This window comes from Dendropsophus ebraccatus, chromosome 14 (assembly GCF_027789765.1).
Source record: "Dendropsophus ebraccatus isolate aDenEbr1 chromosome 14, aDenEbr1.pat, whole genome shotgun sequence".
Classification (NCBI taxonomy): domain Eukaryota; kingdom Metazoa; phylum Chordata; class Amphibia; order Anura; family Hylidae; genus Dendropsophus; species Dendropsophus ebraccatus.
Window position 1 is genome coordinate 49,844,403 of NC_091467.1, and position 14,765 is coordinate 49,859,167.

At 42.5% G+C, this 14,765-nt stretch overlaps 1 protein-coding gene across 2 annotated transcripts in view; it reads left to right on the forward strand.

Annotated features, from left to right (window-relative positions):
* Positions 1–14,765, forward strand: part of PHACTR3 (phosphatase and actin regulator 3) — a 122,674-nt gene that overhangs the window by 100,532 nt on the left and 7,377 nt on the right. For both annotated transcript variants that reach the window (XM_069952308.1, XM_069952309.1), the window contains exon 9: positions 13,055–13,110. In XM_069952308.1, the coding sequence (XP_069808409.1) occupies positions 13,055–13,110 (56 nt within the window). The remainder of the gene's footprint in view (positions 1–13,054; positions 13,111–14,765) is intronic.

The following is a 14,765-nucleotide window of genomic DNA, read 5'->3' on the forward strand; positions in this document are numbered from 1 at the left end:
GGTCATCAGATTCAATCTGGAAGCTGGAAAGTTGTGTATGACGCTCTAATGTGTCCTAGGATTGTATACAAACTCTTTGTAAAGGGGTTACCCAGGATTAGATAAAGCTGGATGCTTTCTTCCAGAAACAGCGCCACGTGTGTACTCAGTTTGGGTGTGGAATTGCAGCTCAGTTCTATTGAAGTGAATGGAGCTGAATTGTAATACTACACACAATCCGAGGACAGGGGTGGTGCTGTTTTTGCAAGAAAGTAGCTGTGTTTTTTTTTAAACACCTTTTTAACACTAAAACCCTAATCCTAGTAGTAGTGGCAGCTAGTAGTGTATTCTAGTCTGTGCCCCCACTCTAGTGTGCAGGGCTAACATTACTTTTCATGACTCCAACATATGGATACCTTGGCAAAATCTGAAAATCAGCTAGTAGTAACAGCAGCTTAGGTAACAGTCATACTAGCCTGTCCGTTCTTGTGATTCTGCTGTAGCCTCACCAGTAGTCCCTCACATGTCCTCCCCATAGCTTACACCCCAATAAAGCCACTCTCCTGCATTTGGTTGGTATATCTATCTATCTATCTATCTATCTATCTATCTATCTATCTATCTATCTATCTATCTATCTATCTATCTATCGACAGCTCCTGTCAGCTGGGTTTCTTTAGTTATATTTATTCACAGCTAACACAACCTGCAAACTGTACAAATCTGTGAGAGCTCAGGTTCATGGTCCCTAAAGGCCTGGGTTAAAAGGCTTGCCCTCCAATTCATCAGTGTCAACAGTTCTTCTAAAAACAAGAGAGTAAGCAAGTAGCCATCTGGTGAATCCGCTAGACACTACTGTCCGTATGTTGTCTGTTTATAGCCCAAGTTGTTCTCCTCTGCAGAATCTCTAGATGTCTGAATGGTGGTGGTGGGCTGCCTGCCTCAGCATGCTATTATCAGCCTGAAGACATGATGTACAAGGCCACCTCTGAGTGTATCTCTCCATTGTGTCGCTGTTGTTTGCAAACAGAACATACGTGGTTAGCTTCAGAATAGGAAGTCTCTGTGCCGGCTCAGCCTGTGCCCCTAGAGCACCCTCTGCGCTCCCTGCACTGCACAGTTCTGCTGTGGACTATGTGCAGCTCTCACAGCCTTCTTCTAGGGCATCGGTGCTAAGTGTTCAATGGAGTGCAGTGGGCATTTATTATTAGATCTGTGTGCACTAGACTGTGTATAGATAGGCACATGCTTCAATGGTATGTAAACATACTATTGGTTTTCAATCTATGTCTTTTGAGCTGTTGTGATACTACAACACCCAGCATAACCCAACATCTGTGTATAAAAGAGCAGTGTTCACCAACCCATAGCTTTGGAAGGATGGGTAATTGTGGCTCGCAACGTGACCCCATTTATGTATCTTAGGTGTAACACAGCAGCGCCCGCATCAGAACTTCCCACTGCACACTATGGAGCATGCGGCCGGTGCCTCTTGCTCCATAGTGTGCACTGACAGGGTTGTCAATGAATAGTGGCCTCAGAAAACTGACATGTCTGTTGTTTACAGAGCCGCTAGGGATCCCGGCCAGAGTGTATACTATGTGTATAAGCTCCGGCCAGGATCCCATAGACGGCAAGGTAATGTATTTTTTCGTAATAATCAAGGCCGTTGTTGCACTGTGCAACAACGGCCGTAGTGTGAACCTAGCCTAACACTGCAATATTTGGTCACGTCATAGCCAAAAGTGCAGTGTAGACATAGCCTAAACAACACCAAGAAAAAATAGCCAAGAGGCAATTCTATCACATAATGTTATAAGATTCAGCCAGGATACGCCTTAAAGGGGTTGTCCAGCTAAATCTTTTTCTTTCAAATCAACTGGTGTCAGAAAGTTATTTAGATTTGTATTTTACTTCTATTAAAAAATCTCAAGTCTTCCAGTACTTATCAGCTGCTGTATGTCCCACAGGAAATGTTTTATTTTCCGTCTGACACAGTGCTCTCTGCTGACATCTCTGGCCGAGACAGGAACTCTCCAGAGTAGGGGAGGCTTTCTTTGGGGATTTGCTGCTGCTCTGGACAGTTCCTGTCTCAGACAGAGATGTCAGCAGAGAGCACTGTGTAAGACTGGACAGGACATATAGTAGCTAAGTAGTATGGGAAGACTTGAGATTTTTTAATAGAAGTAAAGTACAAATCTATATAACTTTCTGACACCAGTGTATTTGAAAGAAAAATATTTTTGCTGGACAACCCCTTTAAAAAACATAGCCACTTTTCCCCCTACTGTTGTCTCCAGTTCAGGTGCAGTTTGCAATTAAGCTCCATTTACTTCAATGGAACTGAGTTTCAAAACCCCACCCAAAGTGGAGATAACAGTAGGGGGAAAGTGGCCATGTTTTTGTAGCGCTGGATAACCCCTTTAATGTTATAGTTATTTAAAGTTTGACTCCTGGCTGGTCCCTAGAGTGACAGCAGGGTCCCCATTCTCCATGGAAAGAACTACAACAAAACTTCATGAAGTACACAGGGTTGAAGATGAGCAGGATTTTTTCTAAAGTGTACCTGTCGTTATAACTTCGCAAAATCTAAATCAGATGTGAAACAGTAGATGTGATATAAAGAAAGTTTGTAATTTACATTCATTATTTTTTTTTGTTGTTCTCATGCTGTAAAATAAAGGTGAACGTACCAGAAATCCAGGTCCATTCTCCTGAAGGCAGATTTTCTGACTTGTGCTGGTTGAAAAAAAAAGACTAAACACAGGGAAAAAAAGAGTCAGGTAACAGGAAGTGCTGTGCTTTCCAAGTAAAAAAATAAATAAATAATGAATGTAAATTGCAAACTTGGGAGGGGAGGGGAGGGTAGACTCTCCAAAGACAGCTGGCTAATACATATGGATACCGATGCTCAGTGTATTTAAAATCACTTTTAAAAACAAATAAAACATAACATAGTATATAAAAAGATATATTATAGTTTTTATAGGAATAAAATATATATAGAATAATACCTGAAAGAGTAAATATAAATCATTGAAAACAATTGAATATATAATATAACGTTATATATTCAATTGTTTTTAATGATTTATATTTACTCTTTCAGGTATTATTTTATATATATTTTTTTCCTACAAAAACTATAATATATCTTTTTATATACTATGTTATGTTTTATTTGTTTTTAAAAGTGATTTTAAATACACTGAGCATCGGTATCCATATGTATTAGCCAGCTGTCTCTGCAGAGCCTACCACCCCCCCCCCTCCCTTCTTGTTAGATACTTGTAGGTTCTACTAGGTGCAGAACCAGGTAGTGCACTCGAGCCGCGGCATTTACTACAGTTTCCTTCTATTATAGGTTGAGCACACCAACTTTACTTTCTAAATTGCAAACTTGCTTTATTTCACATCTACTGTTGATTTAGGTTTTGAAAGTTATGACAGGTACACTTAAAGGGTTGTGTAGATCCCCAGAGTGATTAGAAAGTTATGACATATGATAGCAACAAGGCTGTAGAGCTTTAGATAATCCCTACTTCTTATAAGGGTCCCTGGACAATATGAGTGCATATCTGTGTGGGAAACCTGTCCCTAAAGTGTTTCCCAGTTTCCCTGCAGCGTCATTAGGTATAGCACAGTGACCATTGAAATGAATTAGGTAAGAAATGTGGTACGGGACAGGCCCTCTAAAGGGAGAGATGTTCTTTGTAACCAGCCTTCCTGCAAGAGATGAGAATCGTAACAGGATTGTGAGAAACAGATTTTCTTACTTGGACAACCTTTTTAAACAGCAAGGTTTATTATATTCGACATGCTGCCATCTAATATGGTAGAGGGTATAATATTAGTAATCAACAGAGAAAAACATTGTCAAGTAATACCTAAACCACTTGTAAAATCCCTGTGTGTACTACAGGTTGTCATACCTTAGTGGCAGTAATATCTAATGGATTAGTCATTGGGTTATCATGAGTGTACATTACCATCATGCTTAGTGCTTGTTCATATATACAGCACGTGTTGTATGAGCCGCACACACATTACCAGACCTGTCAGTGGATTGTGTGGGTTTCCATAAATACACCTTAGTGGAAAGGAAACAGCTCTTCCCCAAACAGATTGTCTTCTCATTTTGGGTAAATATAGATTTGACACTTCTGATGGGTATATTTAGTTCTGGGAATGAGTATTTTTACCTTCTGTTTCCTATGAATAGCATGACAATTATTAGAAAAGATCTCAGAGTTTTCCCTTAGACATAGTGCGGCATTCTGTTCTCAAGGGCAACAGGAAAGCGAGGCAATGTGTTCGTGAGCAGAACATCATAGCAGGTGTCAATATCTTTGCCCTCTCTATCTATAAATGTGTGTGTGTGTGTGTGTGTGTGTGTGTGTGTGTGTATATATATACACACACACACACACACACACACACAGTTGTGTTCAAAAGTTTACATACCCCGGCAGTCCCTTTTTTCAGAGAATATAAATGATAACACAACTTTTCTTTTTCCACTCATAATTGGTCGTTGGGTGAAGCCATTGATTGTCAGACTAATGTGTTTTCTCTTTTTGAATCATAATGACAACCAAAAACAATCAAACCTCTCCTTCTCTAGAGAGTTCCTGGCCAGAAATGTCAGCAGAGAGCACTGTGTCAGATTAAAAATAAAACAACATTTCCTGCAGGACATATAGTAGCTGATAAGTATGGGGAAACTTGAGATTTTTTAATTGAAGTAAAATACAAATCTATCTAACTTTCTGACACTAGTTGATTTGAAAGAAAAATATTTTCGCTAGATAACGCCTTTAACATGTCTCGCTTACTTTCAAACACTTTTGACATTCCCTAGAAACATGTCTAGGAAATCTTGGTGTTCAAACCCCAGTCATCATTATAAGCAGGAGAAGAAGTGCATCCTAAGCAGTTCACTACCTGACTTTCTGCAGTCTCCATCCCACTATAGCAGATGATCTCCATAGACTTATAATGGTGCCCATCTCCAGTAGCAAGATGGAAAAGCCAGCAAGCTGGCTTAGAGACCACATCTCCTGGCTCTATCTAAAGTTTTTTTAAGTGACAGTAGGCATTTACATGCGGGGGAACATTAGTTCATGCGGGGGAATGAGGTTTGTTTGTATTACATGCTGCATTGTTCATGCTCAGCGCAATCCCAGACAGATGCTCTACATTGGGGTAATAGCAAAGTGCAAATTTCTACCACATTACCGCAGGTTGTCCTTTTTTAGAGCATGTTTGGTTTCCAAAAATAGAGAGGAGATCCCTGATTTTATTATTATTTTTCTGCAGTTCTTCTTTGAGGACAGATTCCCTGACACAGTTCTTGGGTTTGCTTCTTTAATCTACGGAGTCTGAGGTTTCCATAGTAACCTCGGAGATTGCAATCAGCTCATGGGGACGTCCCCACTAATCCGCATGGCACTTAATATCACGGATCTTATCCTGGGAAATGATGTAACACCCGCAGCGTGTAACTGAGCGTGCAACTTTCTGGGACATGGACATAAAGGCTTTGTGCAGCAGATGCAGAAACCTTTGCCAAAAAATATTTTGTATTTATTTTTATTTTACAAAAATAGAAAATTTAGGGTAGTAAATCCACTTTTGTTCACAACTGAACAGTGATGGAGGACCAGGTATGATAGGCGACAGCGGAGTGATCAGGGGACAATGGCTTTCTTTTTTAGGGTGTGATAGGGAATGATGTAGTTTAAAGAACCATAACAAATCTTTAACCCAGGGATAAGGAACGTTTGGCCCACCAGCTATTGCAAAACCCGATGAGGATTCTTTATAAGGAACCTATCTTTTTAATATAGTTTTTAAAAATGAAAAACGGGCTAAACACCTTTGGCCAGTAAGGGGTTGAAAAGTTTGGTTCCAAGATTTCACAGTGTTATCCTACCACATATGATAAAGATTGTAAGACATCTGAGCGTGTCCTGTAATATAGGGCGGTCACAGTATAGTAGGTGATACTACAGCGGGGATCCTGTATAGATACTACAAATAGATGTGTGTCCTGTAATATACGGTAGTCACAGTATAGCTGGTGATACTACAGCAGGGATCCTGTATAGATACTACAGATAGATTTGTGTCCTGTAATATACGGTAGTCACAGTATAGCAGGTTATACTACAGCGGGGATCCTGTATAGATACTAGATAGCTGTGTGTCCTGTAATATAGGGAGGTCACAGTATAGCAGGTGATACTACAGGGGGGATCCTGTATAGATACTAGATAGCTGTGTGTCCTGTAATATAGGGTGGTCACAGTATAGCAGGTGATACTACAGCGGGGATCCTGTATAGAAGCTACAAATAGATGTGTGTCCTGTAATATAGGGTGGTCACAGTATAGTAGGTGATACTACAGCGGGGATCATGTATAGATACTAGATAGGTGTGTGTCCTGTAATATAGGGTGGTCACAGTATAGCAGGTGATACTACAGCGGGGATCCTGTATAGAAGCTACAGATAGATGTGTGTCCTGTAATATAGGGTGGTCACAGTATAGCAGGTGATACTACAGCGGGGATCCTGTATAGAAGCTACAGATAGCTGTGTGTCCTGTAATATAGGGTGGTCACAGTATAGCAGGTGATACTACAGCAGGGATCCTGTATAGAAGCTACAAATAGATGTGTGTCCTGTAATATACGGTAGTCACAGTATAGCAGGTGATACTACAGCAGGGATCCTGTATAGATACTACAGATAGATGTGTGTCCTGTAATATAGGGCGGTCACAGTATAGCAGGTTATACTACAGCGGGGATCCTGTCTAGATACTACAAATAGATGTGTGTCCTGTAATATAGGGAGGTCACAGTATAGCAGGTGATACTACAGCAGGGATCCTGTATAGAAGCTACAAATAGATGTGTGTCCTGTAATATAGGGCGGTCACAGTATAGCTGGTGATACTACAGCAGGGATCCTGTATAGATACTACAGATAGATTTGTGTCCTGTAATATAGGGAGGTCACAGTATAGCAGGTTATACTACAGCGGGGATCCTGTCTAGATACTACAAATAGATGTGTGTCCTGTAATATAGGGAGGTCACAGTATAGCAGGTGATACTACAAGGGGGATCCTGTATAGATACTAGATAGCTGTGTGTCCTGTAATATAGGGCGGTCACAGTATAGCAGGTGATACTACAGCGGGGATCCTGTATAGAAGCTACAAATAGATGTGTGTCCTGTAATATAGGGTGGTCACAGTATAGTAGGTGATACTACAGCGGGGATCCTGTATAGATACTAGATAGGTGTGTGTCCTGTAATATAGGGTGGTCACAGTATAGCAGGTGATACTACAGCGGGGATCCTGTATAGATACTAGATAGCTGTGTGTCCTGTAATATACGGTAGTCACAGTATAGCAGGTGATACTACAGCGGGGATCCTGTATAGATACTAGATAGCTGTGTGTCCTGTAATATAGGGCGGTCACAGTATAGCAGGTGATACTACAGCGGGGATCCTGTATAGAAGCTACAGATAGATGTGTGTCCTGTAATATAGGTAATATAGGGTGGTCACAGTATAGCAGGTGATACTACAGCGGGGATCCTGTATAGATACTAGATAGGTGTGTGTCCTGTAATATAGGGCGGTCACAGTATAGCAGGTGATACTACAGCGGGGATCCTGTATAGATACTAGATAGGTGTGTGTCCTGTAATATAGGGTGGTCACAGTATAGCAGGTGATACTACAGCGGGGATCCTGTATAGATACTAGATAGGTGTGTGTCCTGTAATATAGGGCGGTCACAGTATAGCAGGTGATACTACAGCGGGGATCCTGTATAGATACTAGATAGGTGTGTGTCCTGTAATATAGGGTGGTCACAGTATAGCAGGTGATACTACAGCGGGGATCCTGTATAGATACTAGATAGCTGTGTGTCCTGTAATATAGGGCGGTCACAGTATAGCAGGTGATACTACAGCGGGGATCCTGTATAGAAGCTACAAATAGATGTGTGTCCTGTAATATACGGTAGTCACAGTATAGCAGGTGATACTACAGCGGGGATCCTGTATAGAAGCTACAGATAGATGTGTGTCCTGTAATATAGGGCGGTCACAGTATAGCTGGTGATACTACAGCAGGGATCCTGTATAGATACTAGATAGCTGTGTGTCCTGTAATATAGGGTGGTCACAGTATAGCAGGTGATACTACAGCGGGGATCCTGTATAGAAGCTACAGATAGATGTGTGTCCTGTAATATAGGGCGGTCACAGTATAGCAGGTGATACTACAGCGGGGATCCTGTATAGAAGCTACAGATAGATGTGTGTCCTGTAATATAGGGTGGTCACAGTATAGCTGGTGATACTACAGCGGGGATCCTGTATAGATACTAGATAGGTGTGTGTCCTGTAATATAGGGCGGTCACAGTATAGCAGGTGATACTACAGCGGGGATCCTGTATAGAAGCTACAGATAGATGTGTGTCCTGTAATATAGGGTAGTCACAGTATAGCAGGTGATACTACAGCGGGGATCCTGTATAGAAGCTACAGATAGATGTGTGTCTACAGCGAGTGCACAGTGCAGCTCCTCCCCCGGTATCAGCACACAGCACAAGTGCAGTCACGACGCTTTCATCTCCTTATTTCTATACACTCTTCGTTTTTTTTCTGCTTGGAGAAATAAAAGGCAGGAGAACTGTGCCATACTAATTGAAAGCTAGATGACACAGTAACATTCATTGAATACACACTTGACAAGACAGCAATGGTGAAAAAAGCTTCATCTATTCTATCTCCTCTCTCTCATATCTAATACTGTCTGTCTATCTACCAATCCTGTCACTCATTCCATCAATCTCTCCTTCTCTTTGATGTATCTGAACATATATAGTGATCTCTCTCTCTGCCTACTGTATGTCTTTCTGTAGGCAATACGGACATGAAGAGAAAGGAGTGCTGCACCTCACACCTATGGCTGACATGGATGCCTCTTGGCTACATTTAAAAACCAATGCCAGGATGTTGGTATATAATTTGATCAAACCATACTGCCCCATGTACCATGTGCAGGTCCCCTGGTTCACATGAGTCCCTACACTAACTCACCCCCGTGTCAGTCAGCGACCGCCAACCCCACAAAGCAAGCACAAACAGGAAAGGCCATAGACCGTCCCTGCAACCCCACTGTCACAGGACCAATCCCCAAGAGCCCCCCCAAAACCCAGAAGTCACCGCCGGCAGAGAAAGCTGCCACCAAACAACCCAAGTATGAACAAGGTCTAAAACACTCACTATTGCTCCTGCAGGTAGAATGGGAAAAATAGGAGGTACTAGCCATGTGTGCACAGGTGTCTCCTGCTGATTGCGGTCATGTGGGTCTTACCAGGAGGAGTGCTAACACTCAGAAAAGAGAGAAACGTAAAAAAAAAAACTACATTTAAAAACCAACGCCACGTGGTACATGGGGCAATATAGTTTGATCAAATTATATACCAACATCCTGGCGTTGGTTTTTAAATGTAGCCGAGAGGCATTGGTGTCAGCCATAGGTGTGAGGTGCAGCAGCTCCTTTCTCTCCATGTCGTATTTTACTTTTCTCCCTTTTCTGATCAGTTGGCACTCCTCTTTGTAAGACCCATGTGACCCCAATTAGCAGGAGGCACCTGTGCACACATGTCAAGTACCTCCTATCTTTCCCATTCTACCTGCAAGAGCAATGGTGAGCAGCAAGATTATATTCACACTTGTGGTGTTTGACGGCAGCTTTCTCCGCCGGTGGTGCCTGCTGGTTTTTTGGGGGGCCCTTTGGGTTTGGTTCTGTGACATTGGGGTTGCAGGGTCATCTATGGCCTCCCTGCCCTGCTTGTGCACGCTTTGCGGGGTTAGCGGTCACTGACCGACACAGTGTGGAGTTAGTGTAGGGACTCAGGAGACCTGGAGAACCAGGAGACCTGCACGTGGTACATGGGGCAATATGGTTTGATCAAATTATATACCAACATCCTGGCGTTGGTTTTTAAATGTAGCCGAGAGGCATTGGTGTCAGCCATAGGTGTGAGGTGCAGCAGCTCCTTTCTCTCCATGTCGTATTTTACTTTTCTCCCTTTTCTGATCAGTTGGCACTCCTCTTTGTAAGACCCATGTGACCCCAATTAGCAGGAGGCACCTGTGCACACATGTCAAGTACCTCCTATCTTTCCCATTCTACCTGCAAGAGCAATGGTGAGCAGCAAGATTATATTCACACTTGTGGTGTTTGACGGCAGCTTTCTCCGCCGGTGGTGCCTGCTGGTTTTTTGGGGGGCCCTTTGGGTTTGGTTCTGTGACATTGGGGTTGCAGGGTCATCTATGGCCTCCCTGCCCTGCTTGTGCACGCTTTGCGGGGTTAGCGGTCACTGACCGACACAGTGTGGAGTTAGTGTAGGGACTCAGGAGACCTGGAGAACCAGGAGACCTGCACGTGGTACATGGGGCAATATGGTTTGATCAAATTATATACCAACATCCTGGCGTTGGTTTTTAAATGTAGCCGAGAGGCATAAGTGTCAGCCATAGGTGTGATGTGCAACGGCTCCTTTCTCTCCATGTAGTGTTTTACCTTTCTGTAGGCAATTTTGTATAGCAGATTATCAGTATTTCTGGATTAGTGGAGTCCACCGGATTTCCTGCACCCCCCCAGCCCTTCCTGTGATCCCCCTTGTTATGCCTTCCAGGCTAATATGTCTGACTTGGCATCAAAGCATGTTAAAACTGCAGAGGATTAGTGAATAGATCCAGGTTGTGTAACTCAGATTTTCTCTTGAGCTGCACATAATTCTGTTACTTTCCTGGATTCTGGAGATTTCGCTTGTTGGATTATTTTTATGCTGTAAATTTAAAACTAGAATACAAAAAAAAATCACAAGGTAATAACATAAAAAGAAAAAAGAAATAAAAAAGGGAGCAAACCCCAATCGACTCCTTCCTAGGCTTTCCATTCAGCTCCACACCTAACTAACATAACTAACACTGAGCCACTAGACACGTTTGACAGAAGCTGGGATTAGAGATGCCGTTTGCAGATGTGTATTACTATCCTTGTTATACATTATCCAAAACCTAAATCAACATCAACAGTGATGGATGAGCAAAGCTGGGCAAAAGGGGTTATCCAGCACTACAAAAACATGGCCACTTTTCCCCCTCTCTTGTCTCCAGTTCAGGTGTGGTTTGCAATTAAAGGGGTTATCCAGCGCTACAAAAACATGGCCACTTTTCCCCTTCACTTGTCTCCAGATTGGTTGGGGTTTGGAACTCGGTTCCATTGAAGTAAATGGAGCTTAATTGCAAACCGCACCTGAACTGGAGACAACAGTAGGGGGAAAAGTGACCATGTTTTTGTAGCGCTGGATAAGCCCTTTAATATAATGGAAATTAATTTGGCATGCAGGGGACCTGGTAGATGAGATGTAAGGTGCTGTTTGCAGGGTCATTGTAGTTTATGGAAATGTATTACTGAAAAAGCAAACTACATGATAAAAAAAAGGGCAGTCAGGTATAATAGAAGTTATACATATTATCTCCTATGACATACAGTCATAATAGAAGTTGAGATCTTAGTCACTGTCTGCAATATATAAATATGTTAGCTGTTCCCATGCCTGCAAACATTGGTCAAAAGTTAGTTCTTTCCCTGCCTGGCACTGTACAGAGAGATGTTGGACTGTCTACTTCTGATAGATTTGCCTATCCAATAAGAAATGTTACCTGCAGACACGCTTTGTTCCTTCTGTAAATCAGCTTGTTTTGTTGCAGGTATCTCTGTCTCAATTGATCAGTTTTTCAGTTGCAGAAAATTCTACAACAAACATGTCACATGTGAATATACCCTTTTATATACACCTTTCAGGTAGTGATGGGCAAACTTGTCGAATGTTCGGGTTGGGCCAAACTCGAAGGCAAAGGAAGCTGGAGAACTTGGGTGCAGCCCTAGGGCTACTACCAACTTATCCCATGGCTGAAAGGCAAATGGCGAGCATTCAAGTTTGGCCCTACCCGAACATTCGACAAGTTTGCTCATTTCTTCTCTTAGGATCTCAAGATTCAGCTGTCACTCCAATGATCTCCTGAACAGGATACAAATGTTAAGCAGCAGGCACCTTGCATTTCAGTGGCCTTTAGGGGTGCCCTCACATACACTTGTGCTGTGCTGTTTTTAAGGCCTCCAAAAATTGCCAGAAAAACTGCCAATGCGTTTTTGTCATGCATTTGTGTTTTTTTGGCATTGTTGACTATGTGTGAATGATCTTTTTTGTGTACCAGAAAAACAAAACAAAAAAAAAAAAAAAACAGAACAATCCCATATGCTAATTTGAATTAACTCAATAGTTGGGTGAACCTAGCCTGAGAAGTTTAGGTAGCTGAGATATGGGGAGCTGTTGGTTAGGTCATGCTTTTGCCAGAGGAAACAAGGTGATCACTGGGGATTCTACTTTATTTCTCTTGCACGATAACTTCTCTATAGATTTTCATTTCATGCTGTAAAGCCTCCAGGACTTGGCAGAGGTGATCTGACCCTACCAGACCCTCCTTTTTGAAACTTCTGTACATAATCATGAGAATTTGTAGAAAATGGGATAAATAGTAAACTAGAAAGCTACAATACTTAGGAATAATATGAAAAAGACACTTTGTGCTTGGTCGTGCAAGATTGTGGATGAACAGAACAGAGATGGGAGGGGGAGGAATAGTAGGGAAAGCCTCATTACTTATGTGCGGAGATCCCAGATTGGCTAGGCGGTGCAGGTGGGAGTGGACATGGAGCTGTATAGAAGACAGCCAGTGTGTCTGTGCTGGGAACACCTCACAGTGCTAAGCAGCAGCTTCTCTACAAGGGGACTCCGAGAGAGAATCTCTGCTCCTGTAACCTGCAGCTCAGCATCGCTGTCTGCTCCCAGCTCCATCACAGGATCTATCTGTACAGCAGACTTACCGCAGCTTTCCTTGTGTCTAAGACTCCTCCATCTACCAGCATGGTTCAAAACGTGATTCTGGTGTTTTTCCGCAGGCGACTGAGCCAAAGACCAGCTGTGGAAGAATTGGAGAGAAGGAATATACTGAAGCGTAAGTACAGCATTATATCACTATGTTACTTATTGAGATTCTGGACTTTTTCAGATGATTGTTTTATATGTATGTATTGTATACTAAAATGATCATTAGCTCCTGGCCTATGGTAGGAGAGGAGCTGTGGTCACCTAAGTACCAGTGTGGTATATAAAATAATCTATAGGAGTCAGAAGGCACCCAGACTGAGACTATGGCCAGGTTCACATGTGTACTGCAATCCTTATGGAATGCTAGATGCAACAAGCTGGACGTTTCCTCATCCAGTGCCCCACCGGTTAAAATGGGGTGTATGAACAGACCTAAGAATAACCTGGCATAGTTGACATGTAGTACGCTTGCACCAGATAAAAAAAATAAAATAGTGTGCACTGATTTCCGATTCTGCACAATCACACCAAATGGCAGCTATGCTGAAATGGACATATGTGAACCTGGCCTAATAGATTTCCTTGTGATGTAACCTGTCCTGCCATCTTGAATACAAGAAATACCCTCCAAATACTATGTGACATGAATGGGATAGGATCTAGGTTTAGTACTTAGTTATAACTCTACGTTCAGGATGTGATTGCTGATATTCCAAGGCCCATGTAAACATGGTCATTGTCCCCCATAATTGTCTTATATTTAACTACTTCAGTACTGAATTCCCAGCCCCTGCATAGGAATGATTCCTAAATTCCTTTGCCCTGTCTCTGCACCTGTTAGATCCTGTGTTGTGACAGCTTTCCTCAGGCATTTGCTCCATGACCTTTGCAGTGAAATCAAAGCTTCTGCTAATAATGATAGATGAGCTATATATCCGGCTGAGGAACAACATTGCTCTTGGCTAAATCCTGACCCTTACTAAAAAGAAAAAAAAAAAAGTTCCGTTCTCTTTTAGAATGGACACCTGTGACCTGCTCTATATTCACACAGCGTGGACACTTCACCCTGTTCTGCGTCTCAGATTTCTGATATAAAATGACACATGACATGTTCCTTGGAGGAGCTGACCAGACAGTAGTCATCAGGTCACGCTGACTGCTCTGTGCTGTATAATCCTTCCCCTGGTTCCAGTCAGGGTAACCCAGCAAACACATCAAGCAGCTTGTATTTCCTCCGCTGTTAACCAATATTAGGCTATGTTCCCACACAGTATTTTTGCTCAGTATTTTGCAACCAAAACCCGGAGAGGATTGAAAACACAGAAAAGCTATGATCACACACTGTTAAAATTGAGTGGATGGATGCCATTTAATGGTAAATAATTGCAATTGTTTTAAAACAATGTCCGTTGTTTTGAAATAATAGCCGTTATTTGCCATTAAATGACGTCCATCCACTCAATTTCAACAGTGTGTGATCATAGCTTTTCTGTGTTTTCAATCCTCTCTGGGTTTTGGTTGCAAAATACTGTGTGGGATCATAGCCTAGGGGTGGGTTCACACTACAGAATGCGCGCAGATAAATCCTGGCCCATTTCGTCGCTCGTATCCGCTCATGGCTGCACGCCTCTCCACCCATGCCAAAGACACCATTCTATGAATGGGCGGATTCTGCATACCGCCGAAAGAATTGACATGTTGCTTCATTCGGCGGAATGCGGAATCCGCCCAGCCATAGAATGGTGTCTATGGAGCCGGCGGAGAGGCTCGCGGCCGTGAGCA